Source organism: Neopsephotus bourkii, unplaced genomic scaffold, assembly GCF_033783945.1.
Source record: "Neopsephotus bourkii isolate Nb327-2 ecotype Australia unplaced genomic scaffold, CSIRO-AGI_Nbou_v1 NB_346, whole genome shotgun sequence".
NCBI lineage: Eukaryota > Metazoa > Chordata > Aves > Psittaciformes > Psittacidae > Neopsephotus > Neopsephotus bourkii.
In genome coordinates this window covers 817583-843459 of record NW_026900852.1, presented here as the reverse complement: position 1 = coordinate 843459, position 25877 = coordinate 817583, and the positions used below count along the sequence as shown (strand labels likewise).

At 44.8% G+C, this 25877-nt stretch overlaps 2 protein-coding genes across 6 annotated transcripts in view; both read left to right on the top strand.

The window, feature by feature from the left end:
- Window positions 1-211: 211 nt before the first annotated feature.
- On the top strand, window positions 212-14250 carry NFU1 (NFU1 iron-sulfur cluster scaffold). Its single transcript, XM_061348216.1, has 8 exons — window positions 212-333; window positions 2126-2232; window positions 4892-5027; window positions 7084-7150; window positions 7949-8063; window positions 8964-9027; window positions 11351-11525; window positions 12290-14250. The coding sequence occupies exons 1-8, from the start codon at window positions 287-289 to the stop codon at window positions 12335-12337; spliced, it is 759 nt and encodes a 252-aa protein (XP_061204200.1). The 5' UTR covers window positions 212-286; the 3' UTR covers window positions 12338-14250.
- Window positions 14251-16927: 2677 nt separating this feature from the next.
- The window catches only part of GFPT1 (glutamine--fructose-6-phosphate transaminase 1), a 36133-nt gene continuing 27183 nt past the window's right edge, over window positions 16928-25877 (top strand). For 4 of the 5 annotated variants that reach the window (XM_061348213.1, XM_061348211.1, XM_061348212.1 and 1 more), the window contains exon 1: window positions 16928-17054. In XM_061348213.1, the coding sequence (XP_061204197.1) occupies window positions 16949-17054 (106 nt within the window). In that variant the 5' untranslated portion in view covers window positions 16928-16948. Of the gene's footprint in view, window positions 17055-18550; window positions 18914-25877 lie in introns of those variants that run through there. The other variant, XM_061348214.1, reaches the window with a different exon arrangement.

Sequence of the window (25877 nt, the reverse complement as noted above, 5' to 3'; positions counted from 1 at the left end):
AGCCCAGCACAGCGCTGTGTGTGGTAACCCTGCTGCTTCCAGAGGGTGCTGAAGCGATGCCAGGGGCTGGGATGCGGACAGGGAGGCCTCATCGCTCTGCAGTGCGCCGCAGTGATAGAAAATATCAAAAAAGAAGGAAAAAAGTGGTGGTTTTGGGGTTAAAAAACGTTAATTTCTGTTGGATCGTGAAGCTGCAGAGGAGGACAAGGCCCCGCTCCCACCCACCGCCGCCAGGGGACGCCGCCGCGCCTCAGGGCTGGCGGGAACGGCGCTGAGGAGAGCCAAGATGGCGGCCGCGCGGTGGCTCGGCGCGGCTGCGGGGCTGGGCTCCCGGTAGGTGACCGCGGGGCTCCGCGCTGCCCCGGCCCGGAGGAGGGGACCCGGGTTTATTTCCCCCCCCCACCCCCGAGGGGGTCCCCTCTGGCTCCTCTCCCCACGCGGCTGGGGGCAGCCGTGTCGCAGAGCGTTCCTCGCAGGCCGCGTTCGCGCTTCCGCTTCCCTTCCGCGCCGCGGCAGGGTGGACGAGGGTGAAGTTTTTTCCTCCCTCCCCTCGTTAACAGACGGGGAGGGAAAGTCTGTTTCTTCTCTCTACACCATTCTAACAACGAGGGGTTAATTCCCCTCCCCGCCATGCAGGTGCTGAGGGCCTTCCCCTGAGGGACTGCTGGGCTCCTACGCACAAAGGTGTGAGTAATGAGGCGGAATTCCCCGCACAGGGCTCAGGACCGTGGCTGCAAGAAGTCATTCGCCCCGATAGGATCATGCAGTGAGGGGCAGTGGACTCCCCCGCACGTATGTGTCCTTAGGGCCAAGCAGTAAGGGGAAATTCTGCCCCCCACCACAAGTGCTAGGAAAAATCAAAGGGCAGGGTGGTTGTGGGCACATCTGGTATGAAATGGACTCATCTTTATTCCCCAAACCTAAGGGGGAAAGGAGAACTTGGGGACCCTTCTTCACATCCCATTGTGGCCTCTGTACCTGCTCAAGACCACAAAAGTAAGCAAATAACATGATTCAGACCTCTTCCGGGTTCATATTCCTTCACTCGCAGTAAGGAGGTGCATTCCTGACAGCTTTCCTGCTGTTCCCATGTTTGAGGAATCTGGACCTGGTGTGCTTGTGCTCCGATTTATGACCCTCTGAGAGAATGGCTGCCTCTCTTACCAGCCCCTGTTACTGTAATGTGTTTAGTTTAGTTTATCTGCTTCCCCTCCCCTGTATCCCAAAAGGAGGAGAGAAACCAGAAGTAATGAGTGCCCAGTACGTGGTATCTGTGAAACAAGGTGGATTTTGGTTCATTTCTGATTGTCACTTAGCTCTGAGATACATTAAGGCTGAAAGTTAGGCCTGTTACTCCACCATTTCACCTTCCTTTTTGTCTTACAGTTCTTTTTCTCTCTGCTCTTCCCCCTTTTAACCCCATCTGAGCAGATGACGCCACCTCTGTTTTGGTTGCTAATGGCCAGCATGGAGCAGGGCCTCTTTTTCACTGGTCTGGTTTAATTCTGGAGCAATACTTGTACAGGACTGTACTGAGTTTCTTTATTCCTCCAAGGGAGGAAGTGCACAGAGGTGGACAGGGGTGAGGTATGGCTTAGTGTGAGTAGCTGAGAGGGGTTTTATTGCTTATCCAAGTGTCCTGCTATGTTTTTCTTAAGGCAGTTATTAGTGTAAGGGTAGCCATTGCATTAATTTTTTAGCTTGTCTTGTAGCTTCTGAGAGTCCCATAGGAGACCCTTATCTTTGACCAGCTAAACCCAGAGTATAGGATTGAATTCTGGCCTTGATTTAGCCTCAGGTGCTTGAGGCTGGATTCATCTCAGCTGTCTGTAGTCTTCTGAAAATGAGGTATTTAGTCCAAGCTACGTTTCTAGGCACTGGCTACTGTCAAGAAGATGACAAAGGGTTTCTTTAGGGTGATTTATCCTCTTCTGTCGCAAGTAAGTAAGGTGATTTGCCTGGCTTTAGTGACTGAAGGAGTCTAATGTGTTAGATGGCTAAAACCTGGGAGCTGTGTCTCTTGTGATCCAGCCTGCTACATTATCCAGGAGAGAAGCATGCAAAACGCTCTGTCTGGGGGGGAATGTGCAATTTGGGAATTGTTAGTAAAATTCTTTTTCTCTAGGTTCTGTCGTATGATGGTGAAAGATCACAATTTGACACCTCAACAGTGTTTCCACCAGCTTGTGCAAAAGAAACCATTTCTTCCACCTGCAGTGTGGCATAATGCAGGTAAATACTAGTTAAAAATGAAGAGATGAAGGTACTGTGGCTTTGTGGCATTAATGACAGTTTGTTATTCCTTCTGAAAGCCAAGTGGTGTCACATTTCCTGTGTGGTTTTTAATGCAGTTTTAGTGCATTTGGAGCTTGGAGAGGTTTGGATGGCTCACTTCGTGCTGGATTATGCATGTTTGTTCTATGTCATTCAGCTGCCGAGGCTTATGAAGGGCTTTGTTAGTGCAAAATATTATTTGGGCTTTGCTGCCCTTCTTAATTTAATTTCTTAATGTATCTGTTGTGAAAGACTTTGCGCTGCCTTCTGTCCAGCTTCAGCTCCTGAGCTCTGCCAGATAAAACTGCTGGCTGTCCAGCTAGAACCTGGCAAGGATGGGGGCAAAGCTTTTCATTCCTAAGCCTGCAATACTCTCTCGTTTTCATTTCCCCCCATCTACGCTTGCTTCACTAAGATTGTCTGCAGCCTGGTGTTACCCTGAAAAAGCAATGTTTCAGATTGACTTTGCTGGTCCTGCCAGTTTTGGGGATAGGCTCTGATGCTCAGAAAAATTAAAAATAATCTGAAATTTGCTGTGCAGAAAAACACTGGGTTTGCACCTGCCTGAGGGATTTAGCAACCGATCGCTGATGTTGCAGTGGGAAGAGTGTGAGACACGTTCTGCAGGTGCTGTTGCACGGCATTAGTCACAAGTGGAAATCTAATTTAAATGAGTCTGCTCAGGCAGAAGGTTCTTTCTGGTTTTGATTGCAGACAAGTCCTGTCTTATCAGCTCCAGCACCATTTTTCCTCTTGCAGTTTTACTCAACAGACAGACTCTGACAAGTAGATGTAGTATTTTACCTGCTTCTGCAAGTATCTTACCAGTGGCCTCTGGTATCTTCCTCTTACCTTGAGCTGATGCTAGGCTGATGCTCTAGGCGCATTCACGGGCATACACTGAATGTTCCACAGAGGGTTGAAAGAAGCACTGTAGATGTTTGATGTAAATGCAGACAGTTACCAAGTATGCAGTAATAAATTCCAAATGAGTTATTTTCACAGCTGTGCAAAGAGGTTGATGCCAGCTTGATTCCTGATTGAAAAACCTGGTCTTAGGAAGGCAGATCCTCAACTGCAGAAGTCACTTCTAAATACAGAGGCCACACACACAGATACCTTTTCAGCAGCCATTTGTGTTTCAGGGTGGTAAGAGGTGGTAGATGAACAATGTGACCCATTGCTTTCAAAAACTGGGTGCTGTACTCAGTTTGCACCATCCAAATCCCCCTTTGTTGGTCATTTGTAAACTACACTGTTACACTGGATGTGATTTTGGATGCCAACTGGGTTTGGAAGGTGAATACTTCTTCCATCCCTGTGGATAAAGCTGACTGGTCGCTTGCTCCATTGTGATTATTCTTTCCATGTTAAAACTAAGAACATCCATGATAGAAAATGTGTATGTGTGTGCGCTTTGCCATTGTGCATGTTGAAGTCAAATGGGTTGTTACTATGACAGACACATATAGTAACAATTAGGCAATCTATAAGTAGTGTCATTTGTCATCTAATACTAAAGAGTCGTGAGCAAAATGTCAGCTCCTTTTGCTGCTCTGAATCCCTGTTCCATGGATTTTGAGTTGAGTTTGTTTCTCAGCTAGTGTTTGTTTATAAATATTAGTTCCTAGAGAATTTTTGGCTTAAAATGCATTTTTATTTCATGTATGTTTGCATATCATTGTGTTCTTTGATGTGCAGGGAGAGTTAGGAAGGAGGAGAACTAGAAAGAAGACAAGAGACTGTCCCTAACTGGTGTTCAGCTTCAGTGGGACATTAGGAATATGCTGAGTGGACACATCTGCAGGGAAATACACATTAAATGTAGACCATTAAATGTAGAGTATTAACTTTCAGTCAAGACCAGGTTCTTTACATTCAGCTGTTGCAAGGCATACCCAGTCCACAAAAGGAACTTCAGTAAAAATGTGTATTTTAAACATCTTTGCCAGTGAATTGTAAGTAATTTTATGTTGTTTGGTCAGTTCGGTTTCTGGAGGGTAAGTGGTCTCTTAGAGTAGTTTTTCACTGTGGAAAGTATAGGCAGGGGTGGTTCACTGTAACTGTTGTTGTGCTTGGTTTCTTTTTTGTAGTGCTGAAAAATGAGATGAAGCCCAAACCCCATAAATCATGTGTATCTTCAAGAGAGGGTTTATAAAACTGTGCTTTCAAGAGGGAATGATAATGCTGGAAGAGGGACTGATCAGCATTTGAGCATCATAAAATTAAGAAACCTCAACACAGCAGATGTGTAGGTTGTGTCTCTTGGCCTTCAGTAGGAAGGGAGGATGGGACTGGCCTCCTGCTGTTGCAGTAGGTTGGCTTTTAGTAAATAAAAAGCTAGCAAAAGGAGCGAAGACAAGCTTCCATTTATCATCTTGTTTGCCATGAGATGATGTTCCTGTGTTTATCAGTCTTTGTGTCTGAAAGCTTTTGTGGAACCCACTGCATTGTGCTTTAAACTATCACTGCTGCTGTTTGCTATAGCACAGCCATTGCCCTCTGCTTGGCTTGCTGAAGAATCGAGATCCTTGACTTCATTGAAGCTACTTAGGTTCGATTACACTGTTTTTCTTCTTTCTGTTTTTTTGTTTTGTTTGTTTGCTTTAATTTCCAGTAAGAGGGATGTTTATTCAAACTCAGGACACACCAAATCCAAACAGTTTGAAGTTTATTCCTGGGAAGGAAGTGCTGGAGTCGAGGACTATGGAGTTTTCCAATCCAGCTGCAGCATTTTGCTCACCTTTAGCAAGGTATTATTAAATGGGGGGGGGATCACTATGGGCTGTGTGGTGACAACTGATGTTTTTAAGCTCATTCTGTTCCTTATACTCAGGAGCAGCTTGGTTAGATTTCAGTTTAAAATGCTGCTTTCCTTGTGCATAAAATTAAAGCTGGGAGGATTGTTGTTACTAAACGAGTCCTTCTCTGTGTCTGTACTCCCCATTTCTGTATCATCATGCTCTAGTTCATGTAACTGGATTGAGTGGTATCATAAATCAGCATTCTTGAACAGTGAGACCTCTGGCCCTGAGTTCACAAAATCATTCCCATCAGAACACTCTTAATTCAAGTAGTTACTTGGAAATCATGCAACTTCTCACAGTTGGGAAACAGACCCTCAGAAGTCTCTGGAAATACTTGGAATCATCCCTTTTGCATCACTGCTTTCACATTTGCCTCTGAAAAGAACCTTTATCCATTATATGGGTGGAAGGGCTTCAGTTTGAGCCCGAGACCCAGAGATGCTGCAGTAGGTTACCTCTGGAGATCCCAGTTTAAGTCATCTTTGTATGTTGGAAGAGTTATATGCAAAAGCAGAAGCTGTTTCACATGGCAGTCTCCAGGAACTGTAGAGTTATCAAACACGCAGCTCTGATGATTCCAGCTCTTGCAGAGCTGTTTGTGCTAACAGGATCTTTATGAGCCAAGCTCTGCTAATTAAAGAAATACAATGTGAAAGGATTGTGAGGACATCACGTGTTGATGGGATGCTGAAGCTGTAGGGTGTGATAATGCCAAAGTGCATCAGGCTGCAGAGTGCAGTTGACTGTCAGAAAGGAGCTTTTTGTTGTCATGTACCTGCAAGTAGGCATTTTCATGAAAGAGGATGTATGTAGTAGAATGTGTACCCTGGCAAACCAGCTTGGTTATGTGTATCATGCAGGTTAATGGGGAAAAAACTGTCTATATCCTTAAACCCCAGATTATGTTTTCTGTAAATGGAATACTCATTTATTTTATTAAGGAATATTAATTTTCCAAAAAAGTATTAAAAGCTTCCTGAAGGGGATGAAGGGGGGAGTATCATTCTGGTTGATCCAGGGTGATTTGGTGCACTTGCATAATGTCGTTGTTTGAGTAACTTTAAAATGCAGTTGATTTAGTGATGTAAAAGCCCAGAGCACATGTAACTGTTTCGTTTGTAGAAATGCTTTCAGATGGCTATTGTGAAATCTCTTTTCATCACACATACCTTTGTGATGAGATTTCCAATTCCTTCATTGCATTTTTGATGTTTTACAGGAGATTTCACACACACACACAGAGTTACAAAAATGCCTTTTCAGGAGCAGCATCATTTCTTTATTTTGTGGATGAATTTGTTGGGGTTTATTTAATCATTTGTGGAAATTGGCTTTTGCATTCTCATTCTGCTTTTTGCACTTCATTGTCAGAACATCTGCTCTTGCTTCTCATCTGAGCTCTTGCGTTGCTTTGGCTGTGTGCTAATTTATGACCTGGTTGTTGGATGCTGTATGGGGCCCTCTCATGCAATTGAATATGAGTCTTAAGCCTTTACTAACTGACTAAAACTGTTGAAGACTGATCACAAAGTGAGTTGGGTGTTAAAGGCTTGTGGACTGCTTGGCACTAATTATTTTATTTAATGGCAACAGAATTGAAGGAGGCTTTTTTTGAGCTCAGTTACTTTGAATAACTTTAATGTCAGGACCATTCCTTATATTTGCACTAGTCCCCTCTGAAACATTAGGTACCTACAGGGTTTGATGCTGAACAAACAGCCTTTTATACAGAATATGATTTTGTCTTCAAAGAACTGTAGAGAGAGTAACACAGATCCTGTAAGAGATGTGTCCAGTCTTACTCCATACACTGGTTCACAGCAGGATTTCCTGGCTCTTACTAAGCTGTAGGTGAAGTAACTGTTTCTCCTAATGGCTCTGGTTTTAGTGCTTATTTTTGTCTAGAGGTATATCCTAGAACGTTTTTTCTTTGACAGATTAAATAAATCTTCAGGCGTTTGCCTGAAATGTGTGTTGGTTTGGGTTTCTGTTTTCTTAACAGGCAGTTATTCAAAATTGAAGGAGTTAAAAGTGTTTTCTTCGGACCAGACTTCATCACGATCACCAAGGTAAGCAGAGCAGAGATTAGGATGTGCTGAAAGATGAGCTGAGATCCAGCTGTCTTAACAAATGGCCATAGGGAAGATCTAGTCAGACTCCTGGGTGTGTGTCATGAAACTATCAAAGGCAATGTTCACAAGCAGCATAAAGGAAATTGCCTTTAATATAAAACCAAAACCATCACAAAGTGTGTATGAGCACTGGATTAGGTTTCCTTGATCTTGGAAATGGTCAGCATGAAGCTCTGTGGAACATGGTAGCTTGGGAGCTGGCTCTGTGTCAGACCGGAATTGGGATTGGATGACCTCCAGAAGGCTTCCAAGTGAATGGCTGTGTGATGGGGGTGGATTCAGTGCTCGCTGTGTTTGCACAAGGTGTGGAGCTCATGTCAACAGAGGTAAGGTGGTGGTAATAACCCTGCAGGTTATCCTCGCACTTTGTGAAGAGCACAGGCTAAGTCAGGAAATGATAATTTGGCTCAAAATGGGACCAAGCAATCTCGAGTCTCTAAAATGGTTGGGTAAAAATATATGTTAAATAATGTATTTAGGAGACTTTCACCTCTTTAGCTAATGCTTTAATAGCACTTGGCTTGCAAACAAGGAAACCTTTCTATAAGTTGAGTCTTACTGGACTTTTTTGGCAAAGCTGTACCTGGACCTGATAAAACTATGAAATCAAATCCATGCATTGAGTGTGAGAACCCATGATATCTTTAACGTAAGAAGAATCTCTGCCTAATTTGGTATTAGGAGGCAGATACTCTGGTTTTACTCTTTTTTTCTTTCTTCACCTGATTCTCACAGGATAGTGAAGACCTGGATTGGAACTTGCTCAAACCAGATATTTATGCAACTATAATGGATTTCTTTGCCTCTGGCTTACCTGTAGTCACTGACGAAGCACCTAGGGCAGATACAGGTAAACCAAACTCCTCAGGAAGAGTGCAATATCTGGCATTTGGTTTAGTTTATGTGACATCCAGAAGAGCCTCTGCTTGTTCCTCATATACACTTCTTGTGTGTGAAATACTTTTTATGCTTTAGAAAGCTGTGGGGTTTTGTGGCAGACCCTTCTTGTATGGGCACCTGCAAAGGGTTTTATTTCCCTCCTTAAATCAAAAGTAGTGCCCAAGCTTAATGGTAGGTTTATGGTCTCAAATAAACAAGAAATCATAAGAAGTCTTTTCCAAACCGTAATGAGAGGAACTGAAACTAACTCAATATTTAGCTCAGGGGCAGTATTTTGCTATTTATTTTCTCATTTGCAACTTAACAACTTAAACAATTTTGCTGGTGTTTTAAGGAAGCTTATGGCTATTGAGTTCCTCTCTTATGTCTGGATTGAATTTTAATATTCACATAGGCTTTATTTTATTTGGAAAAGTTGTTCTAAAAATGCTTCTGTGAGGCTAACACTGAGCTCAAAATTGCATCCAGAACTGCTAAAGCCAGACATGGTCGTAATTCTTCTCCTGCTTTGTTTTCTTGGTGCTAACACCTTTTGAGGACCCTGCCTCGATCGATTAATCCTTACTGAAAGTTAATTGTTGCTTCCTTTAAAAGGTGGGACTGCTATTGTCTGTTAAGGCTTTTGCCTGCTGAGAACTCTGAACTGATACTGGATTTTGTTGGTGGAGGCCTGGGATGTAAATAAGGAGAATGTAGAAGAAGCTGTTCTAAATAGAGACATACACATTTTGGTTTCAGTCACCTCAGGGATGGGTTTTATGCTCTCCCATTCTGCCATTATGGATATACAGTGTTAGTAATCATCAGAATTCTCTCCAAGTTCTGATTTGCACTTTTTGCCTATCCCAAGGTGCATCGGAAGATGATGATGAAGTTGTACTGATGATTAAAGAACTGCTGGATACAAGAATAAGGTAAACTGGGAACATTACTGCAAGATGGAGTGAATTAGTCTTGGGGATTGGATTTATTTAGGCAGCAGTGTGTTTTTCTCCGGGTATTTGTGATTTCATGGTCCAGTATCCAGTTAAAGTGCAAAACGGGCCAGAGTTGAGAGTGCTGTTTCCTCTGGTTGAAAGCTTTCTGTCTAGTTTCCCTGTTTAAGCAAACTTATGTGTGGAGCAGAGTCCTTATTGCTCAGTGACTTTAGAGCAGTGTATAGCCTTACCCTCCATAATGCTTTAGAGCAGTGTATAGCCTTACCCTCCATAATGCATTTGAGCAGGTCCATTGGTTTAACCTGGCTTACTTCTAAAACAGTGAAAACAGCACAGGCTTTGCTATTAGGGTATCTTTTTCCCTCTGTTGTGTTCATCTCTGTCTTAATTGTACTTGTCCTTCCCTTCCGAGTATTCCAAACTAGTTTATATTCTTGTGTAATACTCTAAAGAAGAATTTACAAGTGGTTTTCCTTTACTGTCTGGGCTTCAGTGGATTTTTGTCTTTGCATTCTGTTGCAGTTTAGTTGGTGTTTTAACATGGCTTGAATTTAGAGACTGGCGGTAACTAATGAAGTCTCATGGGGGCCTGTGGATCATGATGTGTACCTGAAGGGTGTTTTTATGCTCATTAATTGCCTTCCAAAGTGAACTGAGAGGAGTAAGCAGCTTGACATTTTAGATTCAGGGGAAAATGTTTGGTGTTTCTCATGTTGATACTTGTTGGTGACTTCTTCCCCAGCACACAAATTACAGGAGGCAGGAAGTATGTGCGTCAAAATCGTGGAATTCGGTTTAATTTTTCCAGAATTTATGGCAAACTTGGGCTTGTTATTTAATTCTGCTGCATTTTAAAGTGGTATGAATGTCAACATGTGGTTGTCCCACAGTTGACACATGGTATTGGTTAATGTTCTTGCAAGGAGAGAGGAGAAAAGCGGGAATAAGCTGGAGCACTTTTCTCAAACATATTTACTAAGTGTTGAAACATGTATCCCAAGTATACTGTCCTATAAAGCTTTATATATGTCGTGTATATACTTTATACTGTCGTATAAAGCCTCATTCAGGAGGCCCTGCTCCTGCTGGGTATGTGGTTGATTAAGCTCCCTCAGGTATGTCCTTTCCAACCCTAACTATTCTATGATTCTATGTTAGGGCTGGATTTCCTTTTTCATAATGGCCACACACAGAATTTGTGCCCAAATTTCTGCTTTTCCCCACCTTTTTCTTTCACTTCCTTCCCCCTGTCCCCTCAATGGACCAAGAAGCTGTTGATGAGAGCATTAGCAGCAGTGTCTCTTCATTCGAGAGCAGCATAGTTTACAGAAGCTGTGTGTACACCAGTGATATGCACAAAGCATTTATTATTTAGTTGATCAATACTATGTGCAAAGAAGTTGTCAGAAAGTGGAGGATGGAGGGAATATAGCTCTGAAAGGTCCCGTGGTGTGTTTAAAAAAACTAATTTCAAGTAAGAAAAATGGAATTTTTAGGCTTTGGCTTTCTGGAACGGAGATAATTTCTATGGTGAGTTGTTAATAAATGTGTAGATGTGTAGATTATTCTCTTAGGAGTGTAGCTCTCAAAAGAGTGACTTTGAAAAGCAGCATAAAGAGCTTCTGTCAGAGTAACCTGATGGTTTTAGCTTGGTCTGGAGAAATGTTCCTGTGAGGATAGAGTTACAGTGCTGGGCATTTGTGGCTTGCAAAAGGAGCCCTTGCTGCAGAATGCTAATGGTACTGGGATGTATTCTCAGATGCTGGTTTCTTCACCTGCTAGCAGGATTAAGCTTTCCTAGTTGGAGCTTTTTCCTGTCCTGTGCAAACTCTGGTGAATGGTGGACTTATTTATGGAAGCACTTAAGGACTTCTTATCACTGTCGCTGCTCAGGTAACAGATGCACATACATGGTGTGGTAGGACACACCCCTGTTGTATCTGGCACGTAAATGAGGCAATCAGCATTATGTGTGGGGAGGGCCTTAAGGCAAACCCATATGTCTTTGCAGGCTGAATCAAGCTCAACTCTGAGGTGCTTGCCCTCACCCTTAGAATTTCAGTGATTCCTTTGTATGCTGCTGCTGGTATGTTTTGCTTAGTGTCCTGTGGTAAAACAGCAGTGAGGGTCCAGCATATGAGTTATTGGACATTGAATCAGGTGGTTTTAGAGAAAAAGGGCTGTAGTTACTATGTCTTGGCAGTTCTTTGTGTGTATTAAATTTAGCTTTACTACAGATTTCTGGAAGGAAACATACTTCAGCTATACTTGCTTTAAATTGAATATTGTGTTCCACCAGGCCGACAGTACAAGAAGATGGTGGTGATGTTATTTATAAAGGCTTTGAGGATGGGATCGTGCAGCTGAAGTTGCAGGGTTCATGTACCAGCTGTCCCAGTTCCATCATCACCCTCAAGAACGGGATACAGAACATGCTCCAGTTCTACATACCTGAAGTAGAAGGCGTGGAACAGGTGGGTTGGTCAGAGGTAATAGCTGTGTGCTCTCAAATGGAAAAGGTCTTTGTCCCTTTCCAGCATTTAAGCAAAAGTAGGGGATTTATAGATGCAGTTTTTCCCAGTCAGAAGCTGTATCTTAGCTAAAGATACAGAACTCTGCAGTGTCATGTGCAGCTCGGAGCACCAACATGTGCTGGGGACTCTTGGAGCAAGTCCAGAGGAGGCCATGAGGATGATCAGGGGCTGGAGCACCTCCCATAGGAAGACAGGCTAAGAACATTGGGGCTTTTCAGCCTGGAGAAGAGAAGCTGTGTGGAGACCTCAGAGCAGCTTCCAGTGTCTGAAGGGGGCTACAAGGATGCTGGGGAGTCCCTTCATAAGGGACTATAGTGATAGGACAAGGGGTGATGGGTTCGAACTGAAACAGGGGAAGATCAGGTTAGATATAAGGAACAAGTTCTTTCATGTAAGGGAAGAGTCTTTTGCTTTCTCATTAAAAATCTGATACCCTGTAGTGATTGTTCTGGTGGCTCTGGAATAACTTCACGAGCTCCTATTGCATCATTCCTTCTGGAATTAATAGTTAGCCACATTTCCTCCTGGTTTCATTGAAGCAAGTGTTTCTTACCTCTTCACGTGACCATTGTCATTCAGTGGTGTAGAATAACTGCTGTTCCCCTTGCGTCCAGCAAGGATTTAGTGTAATAAATTCTCTCTGCAATCTGACAGGACTGAGAGTTTAAGCTATTTAAGTAAACTACTTCTGGATCTGATTTCAGGTTGTTGACGACGATGATGATGTGGAGAAAGAAGCAAATTCGACGTGAGCTGGCATCCTCTGTGGCCAAATACGTAGTTACCTCTTGGTGTACGTAAACTATCCTTGTGCTGAGGAACAACCAAATTTGCCTTCTGTTTCACTCTTACATCTGTGAAAATGTATCATCAGTTTAAGCAATTTGTCCACTAAGTTATTAAATGCCCTGCGTTCAAAAAAGAAACCTTTTGCTCTACTTTGTACTGTCTTAAGCAAGAAATGGTGGGCTTTAAAAATGATGTGTCTTTCCTATGTTCTTTCATATAAAAACCAAGACTGAAAGGCCAAAGTAAAGTTTCCTGCCTGACTTTTTTTGTGTGCAATAGAAATATTACATGTTTATTCCCCCAGACCTACTTATGGGGCTCACCACGGCTGTCTGCCCTTGCTCTGTAACTGGGGAATTCAGGAATGTTCATTTGAACCAGTCTGGTTAAAAAGCTTTTCATAGGATTTTTGTGTGTGTGAGAAGTAACCCAAAACCTCAGCTGTTTGTTCTAGAGGATGAGATGTTGCCATCACTTGTGGAAAGTTACCTACTCGCTACCCCTGTGCAAATAGCAACAGGCAGACAGAATGTGAGTGTTCCTGTTATAAAAATGGTATCTTTTAAAGTAAATGTTAGAAGATCGAGATCCTTATCAGGTTTAGTAAGTGGAGAGACTAATTAGCTTATTTAGCAGTAAAATTGTTCAGCCACCATTAGTGGTCTGTTTAAGCTTGCAAAAGATGGTTTCTTAACATAATGCTCCAACATCAAGATGAATGTGTGGTGCTTAAGGGCACAAATTACATCTGTAGGCTAGTGAAGAAAATGAATGTGTTTACCTATGCCATATCCTGTTTGCTCCTTCTGCTGTGCCAGAGAGTGCAGCATGTGTGTAACTTGGCTGCCCTGGCTGAGCAAGCGAAGACGTGGCACAGCAAAACATGTTCTGCTTTTAGAGACTATGGGATGGGAAGTATTTATTGTTCTGCAATGGAAAATATGTAAATCGGGCTTTGCAAATACCTCTGTTTACTTGAATGTGTAGGAGTTAATTTCTTCCTGGTGCCTGGCTTTACCAGCAGCTTTGCTATGGAAGTACTGCTTCTCTCTGCTGCCACAGTCGAGCTGAGTTTGCAGTTGTATGTGGCTTCTGGTTACAGTCATATTCCTTGTGTGCAAGCTCCCAGGATGTCCCCCTCTTCCACTCCTTCCCAGTCTAATTCCACTGAGTGCCTAATCGGGGTCAGTTTGTCAGTGGAGAAACTTTTGTGTAGTGTGCAGATCAGCTTATGCTAGCCATAAACTTCATAGAATCATGGAATGGTTCAGGTTGGAAAGAACCTAAAGATCATCTGGTTCCAGCCCCTGCCATGGGCAGGGACCCCTTCCACTGGAGCAGCTTGCTCCAAGCCCCTGTGTCCAACCTGGCCTTGAACACTGCCAGGGATGGGGCAGCCACAGCTTCTCTGGGCACCCTGTGCCAGCGCCTCAGCACCCTCACAGGGAAGATCTTCTTCCTTATATCTAACCATAAACTTCATATTACTGGTTCAAAACTGGAAAATAAATATTTCTGCAGCTTTCCTGGGGAGTGATAACCTGCTGTCATTGACATGACCCACTCATGATTTAAAAAGGGGTTTGAAATCACTGTTTTCTTTACCCTCTTACGAAGTAACCCAGTGCCTGATCCTGCAAGTACCTAGATGACAAAATTCCCCTCCAGGCAGGCTCAGACTACCCAAAAGAAAGCTTATGCAAACATTATTGCCATGTTCTTCTTTGTCAGCAAACCATAGAACAGCGCATAATGTTTCTCGTTTCTCAAAAGTAGAGCTTTTGAGGCCTAGTTTGTCGATTTAGTGCACTATCAAAGCCAAAACTTGAACAGCAAAGTAGCTGGTTTGTGTGTTAAATAAAATGTGTCTCTTAAAGATGTGGTCGGTATTCTCTAATTAAGCAGTACTGATCTCCTCCAGGTACAGTAAGGATCCAGTTCTGCCACTGTTGTATTTCCAGTCTTGTTTTTAATGGGGTTTTGATTTGTACAGATAGGACCAGATGAAGCCTGTGTGTAATGAGGCTGAAGATTAAGCATCTTGTGATCTTGAGACTGAAGAGCTTCCATGTCCAGCGTATATCCTGTGTGTTCTCAAGCTCTGTTGTGGAGAGAAAAGCATGTAATGCTCACATCCTATCCTCTTCTCTGTTCTGTCATCTAAAGTAAGCTTTTAAGGGCAGCAGTTGTATTTCTGCAGCATAAAGCAACGGGGAAATGCTCCAAGTCTGGGTAAAGGAAAGCAGAGGGAAGGGCTTAAGTCCCAGTTCTCACCTGGGGAACAAACCAAAACCCAGCTGTATTCACAGCATGTTAACCATGCTCTAATGCTGCAAACCATAAACTCTCATACTGCAGTAGCACAGTATGAATCATCCTGAATCAAGAGGAGTTTCTGTGTCAACCTCCTAAGCTCTGGAACAGCTTAGTCATGGAAAGAAGCCCTGCTAGGGAGAGGTGTCCTGTCTCCTCTGCTCGCCCAAAACACCTTCCCCATTCACAGACACCAAGGCAAACGGGAATATTGGAATGACTGTGCAGTGGTTTAGCTTAGGTGTCTGCGGATGGGCATATAACATGATGTTCTTGGAGCCCTAACACAGAAAAGGCTCTTCAGCTGTACTTTAACGCTCAGGTCAGCAGGGGGAAGTTCTATAAAATGCAGTCAGTTAGAACATTTAAAATAGTAATGACTGCCTGAAATGACTCTGGTGGGTTTTAAAGGGGGGAAAGAAAAAGTACCTTGGTGTTTTTGCTGTGGCTTAGATAAGTGCAAGACTACAGTCAGTCATTCAGCCTGTTTGTTTTTCACTCTTGTGGGACAGAGCAAATCCACTCCTGTCTCTGGAGCGATGTTCTAGCACTCTCTCTTACAGGAAGAGATGATGACAGCTATCTAAACTCATCATCTTGAAACTGTTTGCAGGTGGACATGTGCTTTTTGTCAGGAAGTGACTCATTCTGTGCTCCTAGGAGGGAGGATTTAGCCTGTGTGTCTGTAAGACACTTGTGATGCTGTAGTGCACAATGTGAAGCACAGCCCCAGCCTTCGCTGACAGCAGCTTTGAAACAGGTACTTCCAAACTGGGAATTGCTCATGTTCCCTGATGTTAACCTGCACAGTGTGGTGTATCAGGAGTCATAAAACATCCTCCTCTGAGGTGATCATCTGCAATCTGTCTAAAATGCAGGAGTTCATCCAGGAATTCTATTTATACGAGTTATATTGAAGGAAATGGGTGTTTATTTTTCTTCCCCAACCATGACTCCTCTTCCCTTTTTGTTCATTTTAAAAGGCTGACATGTGAGCGAGAATTGTTTTCACCTTTCTGCATCTGGTAGCAAGTGTCACATCTACATCTGCGTGAACTACATGTGCTAGTAAAACCATGTATTGTGTGTGCAGCAGACCTCAGAATGAAGTAGCACATTATGTCGGGGATAAATACTGCCTTTTTATAGGGGAAAAATAAGCAATGGGCATGTCCAGGGTAAACACATGGAGCTAAATATCTGTGTGTGTAAGCTGCTGTTGGCATCCGCACCAGATCAGTGCGTGTGGATGGGTGAGCCTCAGTTTGAGGCATTCCTTTCTATAGCATCAAGTATAGCATCAGGTTTAACCACTGAGGTTTGCTGTTTGAACTGTGTGTTTTGGGAGTGTTTGGCTGGCCTGTCCATGCTCCCTAAGGTATGGACACCCCTTGTTCAGAAGTAGGGTCAGAACCTTTCCATCCTTATGCTAATGCTGTTATTTTAGGTAGATGTTCTGGTCGTGGTAAGAAGTGATGAACAGGAACTGCTGCAAAGAAACCCTGATACAGGAATGAACCAGCAGGAGCCTTGGGTGTGCCTGGTAGATGGGTAACAAAGAGAACTGGAAGAGCAGCCAGTGCAGAGGAAGAGGTATTTCTGTGCCAGAGTATGTTGTGTGTATTTCTGGTGATCCCCTTTCTGTGGATTAGTAGTTTCCCTCTCATCTGGGAAACACCAGTTTCCGCTGCCACAAGGCTCTCGGCTCCCACCCTTGGTTACCTGTTGACTTTTATAGCGTCAAGATAAAGTTAAGTGAACAGCATTTTTCTTAAGACAAAGTCAACACCGTTTTTCTGAAGTCAAATTTGAGCAAACAGCGTTTTTTCCTGAAGGGATTGCCCTCTTTTGTAGCCTTAGGCTTTTAGTTAGTTTTCCCAGCACTGTTTGACCATGGCAATTGCACATAGCACAACCAAGGCGGTGAGCCTCTCCTTTGTCAATCACGCCCATCCCCGTTTGCTTTGCAGACTCATCTCGATGGTTTCTTTATTTTCCGGGTCCCTGCTGCTATAGCACAGTTGGAGTGGAAACTGATTCGAACAGCCCAGGGGGGGTTGGAGTGCAGGAGCCCAATGGTTGCTCCCCACCGGAGCCTGGCGCTGGGGAAGGAAAGGGTTGGGGGTAACCGCGGTCGGTACCGCTCCTGGGCGGTGTTACCGGGGGTGTTCACAGCGCTGCCTCCCTCCGCCCGTACGGGGCCGCAGGTCCGGCTGCCACGTCCCGGGGGCCGGGCCGAGGCCGGGGCGGGGCGGGCAGCGATGCCCAATGGAGGGCCGGGCTGCGGGCCTGCGCCCTGGACCCCTCCGCGGTGGGGGCCCGGCGGGCAGAGCCGGCGCGGCCGCGGAACGGGGCGCAGCATGTGCGGTAAGGGCCGGGCCGGGCGGTGCGGTGCGGCCTGGAGGGGTGTGCGGGGGGCGGCTCCCGGTCCTTGCCCCTATGGTTCCGTGCCCGCAGCTGAGCTGCAGCTCCCGGGGCAGCCCCGGCGGAAGGAGGGCGCCGGCCGCGTCTGCGTTGCCTCGGTTATAGAGATAAGGGCCCTGAGAGCCGTTATCTGGGAGTGTCATCGTGTTGTCCACCGGCCGCCTCCGTTTCCCCGGGGAGAGACGTCTTGCAACGGGTTAATAGCTCAAAAGGGAGAATTGTCCCCAAATCGTGTGCGGTTGAGGCCGGCGCGTACAAAAGGCAGCGCTGGAAACACGCTGCTCCGCCGGTGCGGGCGCTCGGTGGTGGTGCTGGGTCTGGGTCTGGTTCTGGTTCTGGTTCAGCGGTGCTGGGGATGGAGGCGGGTGGCTTTGTGGGGTCTAGTTCTCAAAGCAGCCAAGTGACACGGGAGCCGAAGCCCCGGTGAACGTCGCTGATGTGCACGGTATGGAAAAGGGACGTGGGTTTCACCGGTAGCCTTTCCGAATGCGGTTGTATCAGGACAGCCACTTCTAGGTGGAAAGCGTGGCTCCTGGGTGTGTTTTTTAGGTGTTAAAACTTCTGCTGTGGATGCTCGTACATCAGTTCAAGTTCACTCGCTGTAGGTTGTGAGGCAGGCAGGTAAACACGGTGTGGAAATGCCCGCTGTGGGGTTCTGCCCCAGCTCACACCAGGCTGCTTGAACCCCAACAGGGCTTCCCTTGCTTGAGCAGATAGATGCCTTAAGAGTCACTTTGGTACTTTCCCCTCCTGTTCACTGTATTAGTACGTCTCCGCCTCATCTTTTGGACCCAGGGATGTGATTTATCCTTTCTCTTCCTTCTAGCACGCTGTTTTCATGTCTTTCCATAGAAATTCATGCAGCTTTGACCTGTTGACTCATCTTCGTTGTTTTTCCCCATTTCCTCCCCTTTCTTTCCCGTGTTGTTATGTGTGAAATTAAAATGCTGCTCTAAGTAAGGCTGTCGGGTTTGCACTGAGCAAGTTGCTGTTCCTGTCATTGTTTGGGGGAGATGGAACCAGTGTCACCTTCAGCCTCTCAAGTCTGTGGAGCACTGTGAAGAGGCAGTCAGGAATTCATATTTGTGTTTAACACTATGTTAATTTGTGTTAAAGGTACAAAATGGAGCAAAGCTAAGACTGGAAGGGGTAATTACTGTTATAAATAGCTTGCTGCAAGGATAGGGATGGTTTTGGTGCCTTCTGCTTGCCTTAGTTGAGGTCTGGCCTTTGAAATGTGCCATATTAACAGTATTCTCTTTGTCTTTAACCACGATAAGCCCTGACAACGCTGTGGGTAGTTACTCGTGTTCAAGATTAAACATGCTTCTTCCATTTTTGATACAAGCAAAGTTCTCCTTGGATATTGGAATGTTTTATGAAGCAGTAGGGAAGGCATTAAGGATCATTGAGTTTTGTTCTGGGAGCCAGAAATACATCGTGCGGTGAAAAGCAAGAGGAGGAGAGCATTAACCAAGCACCTTCATGCAGAAAAATGAGCCTTGGAAGCTGAGGAGCTTCAGAGCGCAGGAAGTGCGTGGCTGGAGACAGTTCAGGCTCTGTAGGGAACAGGAGGGGAGCTGTTTGGAGTCAGAGGGTGCTACCACATGAACTCTTGTGACTTGTGGTTAAGAGCAGTTGGCAGAAGCACAGGAACACAGTGAGCTCTGCTGCTGCCTTCGCACTCCGTCCGGAGCACAGGACAATCACCAGTGGTCCCAGCTCCCCTTTGGAAGCATCGACTTCAGTGGCAATTGGGGCTCCTTCCATCCAGCAGCAGAAGACTCCAGCGATGGAACAAGGTGAACAAACAGAGGTGTTGTCCTTTCGGCTCATCCTGCAAGTGTCATAAATAGGCAGAGCTGGCTTGTAGGTACTCCGAGTACTTGTGCTAACTAGACTTCATGTTGCTCCTCACTCAAGTGACAGCAGTCTGCGTCTTAGAGGGCCCTGATGTCTCATGCTGTGAGCAGTGTAGTGTTAGCTGTGCAAGCCTGGTTGCTTGTAAGAGCCCTCAGACAACATTTCTGTACCTTCATTGTAAGTCAGGGTATACGTTGCTGTATCTTGCTGTGCTGATGGGTGCACCATCCACGTTCGGGTTTTTATCCTTTTTGGGTAGAAAGTCAGTTATTAAACGAGTGTTTTGCTTCATTAAGAAAAGATGACAGTGCTGTTACTGTTATCTGAGTTCTCCCTGTGGCAGCTTCAAGACTGGAATTACCAACACAACATTTTCAATGTAAGATAATCTGATGTTCAGGTTTATGTGTGTGTGAGTTTACAAAGTCCTGTGATCTGATGTGCTCTTCCTGCTCGACAGGTAAAGGAAAGTAGCCTCAGAGTTTGGTTCCTTGGTGCCTGGAGCAACCTGGGGGGTTTGTTTTTAATACCATGAGTGGAAAATAGGTTTTGCTCTTGGTATGTCTTGCAGTTTGAAGACCTAGCTAGGTATAAATTGTGTGTGCTTTAGGCTGGATGCACCAAACCAGTTCAATGGCATCCATGAAATAGTTTGGAAAACAGGTTTTTCAAGGTAGCCAGGCTGTTCTGTAAATAAGTAAACCTGCCCTGACCATTCTTAAGGACAAAAAGTGATTGTAGAATTCAGGTCTTGTGTTACCAGTGATTGCTGGAGATAAAAATGGGCTTGAAGACTCTGGTTTCCAGCACAGCAGTGGGGACTGCTGCAATGCCATTTGTACACCTGGGTGCACGCTCCTCTGTGAAGCACAGTAGTGGCTCTTGCCCAGAATGAGTCCTTAGGACTGATGCACTGGTTGCTTACTGCAGGCAGGAACAATTCTGCCCTTTTTAACTGGGGAGAGAGGTGTGTGCATGGGCAGTGAAAGCAGCATCCAGGGGACAGATGTGGCTCTCCATGGAGGGGATGTTTTCCTGCTCTGCTTTTTACTGGTGCAGACTTGATGAATTGAACATCTACTCTCCCATAGACAGCTAGCAGACACAATAATGACATCTGCTTGCTTTTGACCTCGTGCTCCTTCAAACCATGTGGAATTAGGGTTATTTCATTATGCAGGGGTTGGCACAGTGTCCGCCTCTCCGAAGTGCAGGGCACTAAAGAAGAGGAGCCTGCTCCAGCAGGTTTTAAGCATCGATCTGGGACTTTGCTCTGAGCTATGATGAGTATCTGTGAGAACTTGCTGTTTGCTGGTGTCTCCTCTGCTGTAGCTTGAAGGAAAATGTGTTTATTGCTTCCTTCAGTCTGTAATGTGTATTACATAGGTGGTATTTAGTAACCTGCATCTAATTTGTTGCAGACTTGAGGCCTAATAATGATCACGAGGATAAAGGATTCTTTGGAATTGCCAAGTGGATGCACTGATAACATCGTCTGTTGTGATGGTTTGAGCAGTATATGGTGTGGTATAAAGGAATCTGTAAATCCATCTTGAAGCCTAGCCCCAAGGCTCTTCTGCTTCTATAGGGAAAGGATTAGGTGAAGCTATTCCTGAGTAACTGCGTCTTCAAGGCACTGGAGGAGATAATTTCTTCTTACATGGAAGTGGTGATTAATTTCATTTGTCTGTAATCTTACCACGGAATAAAGGAACATGAGCACCAGAAAGTTCACAGGAAAATGCAGTTCTCAGAGAAAGTATTTTTGGTGACTGCCAACAATAGAAACTCTGAATGTCCACTTGGTAAAAGTGCTCTTTGTTCAAGTGTGTCACCTCTTTGTAGGGAATTCTTCCTGTAGCTGTCATTAAGAAGGTCTGAGTTTTGTGCTTGGACATGAAGAATGGCTTCTAAGACAGTGTTGAGCTTCACAAGCAGCTCAGTGCCTGTTCTGCTGGTGGTTCACCAGGTTCTTAAGACAAACCCTCAAGAAAGGAAAGGTTTTATGTCCCATAGTGTATTGTTCAAGGTATTTCACTAAAGAGAAATCTACATAGAACTTCTTACCACGGTGGGCTGTGTTAATCAAGAATTGAATGGTAAGCTGACATGCTTTGAATAAGAGTCCTGTGTCAAGTTACTGGTTGAGATGTTTTATTATCTTGTAAAGCGTGACTGCTGTTCCAATCCTGAAGTATATGAGTGTCCTGAATATATATGAGAGTCAGGTCCTGAAGTATGTGAGTGTATTCCAGACAGGGTTATTGTGTTTTCTGTGCCTAGACATTCCTGTAGTATGCTTGCTGCTGTCTTATTTCAGCTTGGGAATTCACAATGACAAACAGTGCTGGACCAAAATGAAGCCCAAAGGTTGGGATTTTGTTTCACAAAGCATGGATTTCACCTCAAACAGTGCCAGCTCAAGGCTTGGCAAGGAAGTGTCATTAAATGTCATTCACACATCCTGGTTTTCTGTGGTAACTTCCTCTTTCTGGTTTCTTCCAGAGGGCAGGTGTGGTGTTACTACTGTAAACCACTCGTTGTTGAGTCATGAAATCAACCAGGTTGGAACAGACATTTAAGATCGAGTCCAACCATTCCCCCAGGACTGCCAAGTCCACCACTAACCCATGCCACTGAGGGCCATAGAAGGCTTTATCCCTCATTTTAGCTTAATATCCATTTGTTGGACATGGGATGTTGCAGAAGAGCCAGTTTTAGTGGAGGCTTGTGAAGGCTTCTCAGGGCTGTGATGGACCAGCTGGTGTGGTGTCTAAAATGTGTAAGTTGAGCTGAAACTGAAACTCCTCTTTTCAGGTCTGCTTTATAGGGACCTGGAGTTCCCAGTTTCAGGAGTGTTCTGCTTGGTGCTGCACCAGATGGGGATCCTGATGGAAATCGGCTAGATTTGCATTGGAATGTCATCCAAAGCAACATGTTTCCATTGACTGTTGTGATTTAAATGATTTGTCACTTTGACAGCAAAATTGGCACTTTTGTGTCAAGAGGGCTCCCAATGGAAGCCTTCAGGGAGCTCTCATGGTTGGTACCTCTTCATCTTTGGAATGCTGTAGGTTGAGATGGATTTAAGTGCAGGGATGGAGTAAACAGGGCTTTAGCATTGTGAGTTACACACACAACCTGTTTGTGGTGTGTGTGGGGAAGGTCTGGCATAGTTTAAACTGCAAGGTAGAGTTGCTGTGTGTGACATTACACCTCAGAGAGGGCTGTGCTTTGTAGCTGGATGAAGAACAACCCTTTGTTCAGCTTTGGAGGAGAAACAGGTTCTTTCTTGAGCTGGTTTTGCATCATGCAGGGCTGAGAGCCCTTTGACTCAGCACAGCCACCTTCCTTGCTGCATTTACCCAGGTGAGACCAAGGGCTTGAGGTCTAACTCCAGAGGAGTATACCTAGAGCCCCTGTTGGTGGCTATTGGGAGAACCAAGTGGTTTTACAAACTGCCACTCAGGTCAGTGAAGCACAACAAGTGTTTGATGCTTTGGGTCTTTCTTTGCTCAGTTTCTGTTGAGGGCAATGGAATTGTACTTAAAAATGGGAGTGATGACAAATGTGACTGCTCTTATAGTCGTGAATAACCCAATAGAAAGCTGGTTGCTAAATGTGCATTGAAGCTTTCTCTGGCTGTGGAGAGTCACATTTTTGTGGCTTGCTTGAAAAGGGGAAGATTAAATGCATTTGAAAGTCTTTCCAGTAAATGAAACTGTTATTTACACATAATTCAGCATCAACAAGCATCATAAATAGGTGAGAAGCCTTCAAGTAGTGGGTTTTAGCTTGTGGGTTAGGAAGTCATGCATTTAGGAAAAGTTGTGCTCATTTTCAGCAGCCCTTTGTCCCATTTTTTACTTTCATTATGTATTATTCTCCCCTGTTACCCTATTTTTTTACTTTTCCCTATTCTATTTGTTTTAGACTTGTTTTCTCTAAGGTGAGTTCTGAACCCTCTTGTCTCACTTGCCTTCCTGTTTATGAAATGAATTTTTTGCTTTGGTTTTCCCTGTGGCATCTCCATTATCACTCCAGCTGTTTTCCTTTCCCCATCTAACCACTGAACTGACTCTAACCTGAACCTCCCAGTGTTTACTTGGTCATCTTTGTTAAGTGTATGTTAATTTGAAGTGTTAATACTGTATTTGCACGTTATTTAGTTGGCTTCCTAATGTAGTCTCTCTTTTCCAAAGCAATGAATTCCTTGGTCTGGGGGGGTCTTACTTTCATATTCTGATATATAATTTTAAGAAATTGTGCTGTAATTAATAATCTGTTAAATAATAATTGTTAATAACTGAGACAAATGCCAAGTTGGCTCCTTTCTAGCTACATGTTTGCAGTGTATTTAGAGCACAAGTAGGGTTTAACAGCACTGCTGTTGGGGCTCATTCCGGCTGAGCCATCCCCTCCTGGAGGACATTGGTTTCCAGTTTGTTCCTGCTCAGTCCATGGCATTTTGATGTGCTTCTGTGCTCCCATAGAATCAACCAGGTAGGAAAAGACCTTTAACATCATCAAGTCCAACATTCCCAGCACTGCCAAGGCCACCACTCACCCATGGCACTGAGGGTATGTGAACACTTGCAGGGACTGTGACTGCAGCCCTGCCCTGGGCAGCCTGTTCCAATGCCTGAGCACCCTCTGGGGCAGGAATTGTTCCTAGTATCCCATCTAAATAAGGCTCTTATGCTGCTGCTATTCACTGGAAGGGTTTCCAGGAGCTGTTTTCCTGTGGCCAGCCTGATGTTCAACATCCAGAGCACCTTCATGCTGGTCATTGGTCCCCATTCACTCCAAAGAGCGTTTCCCACTTGAACAGGCTTTGGTGTTGTGTCCTAGTAGTGGAATAACTCACTAGGTATCCATGTTCCTGAGCAGGATGGGTTATGCCACAGTGGGATAGCTGGAATCCCCTGAGGGAGCTGCAGAGACTATTGGTGTCTCTGGAGAGCTCTCTGATGGACCCATCATAAAGAGTGGGAATGGGACCCTTGGTGTATAAATCAAATGCAGGGAGAAGTTCTAGCTCTGGAATTATTTAGCCAAATATAAGCAGCATTCATGGTTCATAGTTACTTCTGCCTGTTATCCTTGTGCCTTCTGAAGTAGCTGTACCTTGGATGCCATGGTAGGTGATGTGAAGGGACATGTCCAGGACTGCTGGAACCCAGCCTGCCTTTTTATAGACTTCTCCTGTGCTTGTTTTCCCTGGTTGGTCGTACACACTTGTTATTTATATGTGTGATGCATTGGGTGTCTGGTAAATAGAAGGAGAGGGACTTTTCCAGCTGCCTGCTACCAAAGCAGTCTGCTTTGTACTCCTGCTGTAAGACCTGGAAGTCATTTAAAGGACTTCAGGCATCCGGGATGTAGGTGAGATGTGCATCCTTTGGCCTGGATGACAGCTATTTGGAGTCAGCTCACTTGTAAACAGGGAGGCTGCTGTTTGCCTGAAGAATGGAGGTTTTAGAAACAGACTGAACTAAGCTCAAATTGGAAACCTTCTTTGTGCCAGAAGGGTGGGGAGAGGAGGGTTTGCTCATTGGAAGTATCCTTCAAAGGAGGTTTGTGCCATGCAGCAGAGGTTGGTAACTGCGGCCAGTGGCTGAGTGGGAGCTGTGAATTGAGAGGTTTGTGGAGACCTCACCCTGCTGGGGAGTTCCTGGAACCAACATTCAGGTTGAACGAGGGCCATGGGAGATGGCAGCAGCCAAGCTCTGTGCGTGGTTGGGATGTCAGGAGGGATGGAAGTGGTGCAGGTGTTCGTAAGCTCTGTCCTGGTGGTCTTGCAAGTGGTGATGAGAAAAGGCTTTGGGGGAAATGAAGGTGGAAGCTAAAGAAACCCGGGGAAAAGCTCAGTTTTGGGGTTTATTCCCTTCATCTGACTGCATGGTTTGAGAAAGAGGAACAATAGAAAGGGCATCTGATTATTCTAGCAGCCTGAAAGGAGGTAAGTGCAGAACTGGAGGGGTTTGCTGTGTGGTATTTGATGCTGCCCTGAGTGGCCCATATTTCCACTTATACCATAAATGAAGGCATCAAAAGCTTAGAATTGTTTAGTTTCATTCCAAACCACACAAAATGTAAGAGCATGGCAGCACCACCAGGAACAAAACAGAGGTTGAGGATGCCTTTAAAAGGACTTTGTGTGTGTGCCTGAGCTCTGTTCCCCTCAACTTCCAAGCACAGATGTTTGTGTGAAACTTCTTCTGCTTTTATTCCTCACAGATACTTTTCCCCTTTAAAATATTAGGGTGAAATGGTAGATTTCCACTATTATTTCTAGCATCCACTTAAATGTCTTCTCATGCTGCTGCTTGATGATGGCACCAAAGGAAATCTTTCTGAAACAGAGCTGTAGTTGGCATTAGGATTCTAGGAATTTGTGTGTCCCATCACTGCTTAAAAATAGAAGCAATGACTTCTCTTCCTTTGCAACCTACAGGCAAAATAGCTCCATTAGTTTGAGGGTGTTAGTTTGCATGAGGGAAATGGGGGTTTTTCTTAGTGAGCCTGTGGGAGGAACTTGGGGAAAGTTATTTGAGGAAGAATTCCTTTTGGAGGTGGTTCTTCAGCATGCAAAGCTCAGTGCTGGTGAACCTTGGCTTTTTCATCTGGGGTCATTAGTCAAAGGGGGGTTGGATGGGATGATCTTCCAGTGTCTGAAGGGGGCTACAAGGATGCTGGAGAGGGGCTCTTCATCAGGGAGTGTAGCAATAGGACAAGGGGTGATGGGTTCAGACTGAAGCAGGGGGAGTTCAGGTTGGAGATAAGGAAGAAGCTCTTCCCTGTGAGGGTGCTGAGGCACTGAGCCACAGAGAAGCTGTGGCTGCCCCATCCCTGGCAGTGTTCAAGGCCAGGTTGGACACAGGGGCTTGGAGCAAGCTGCTC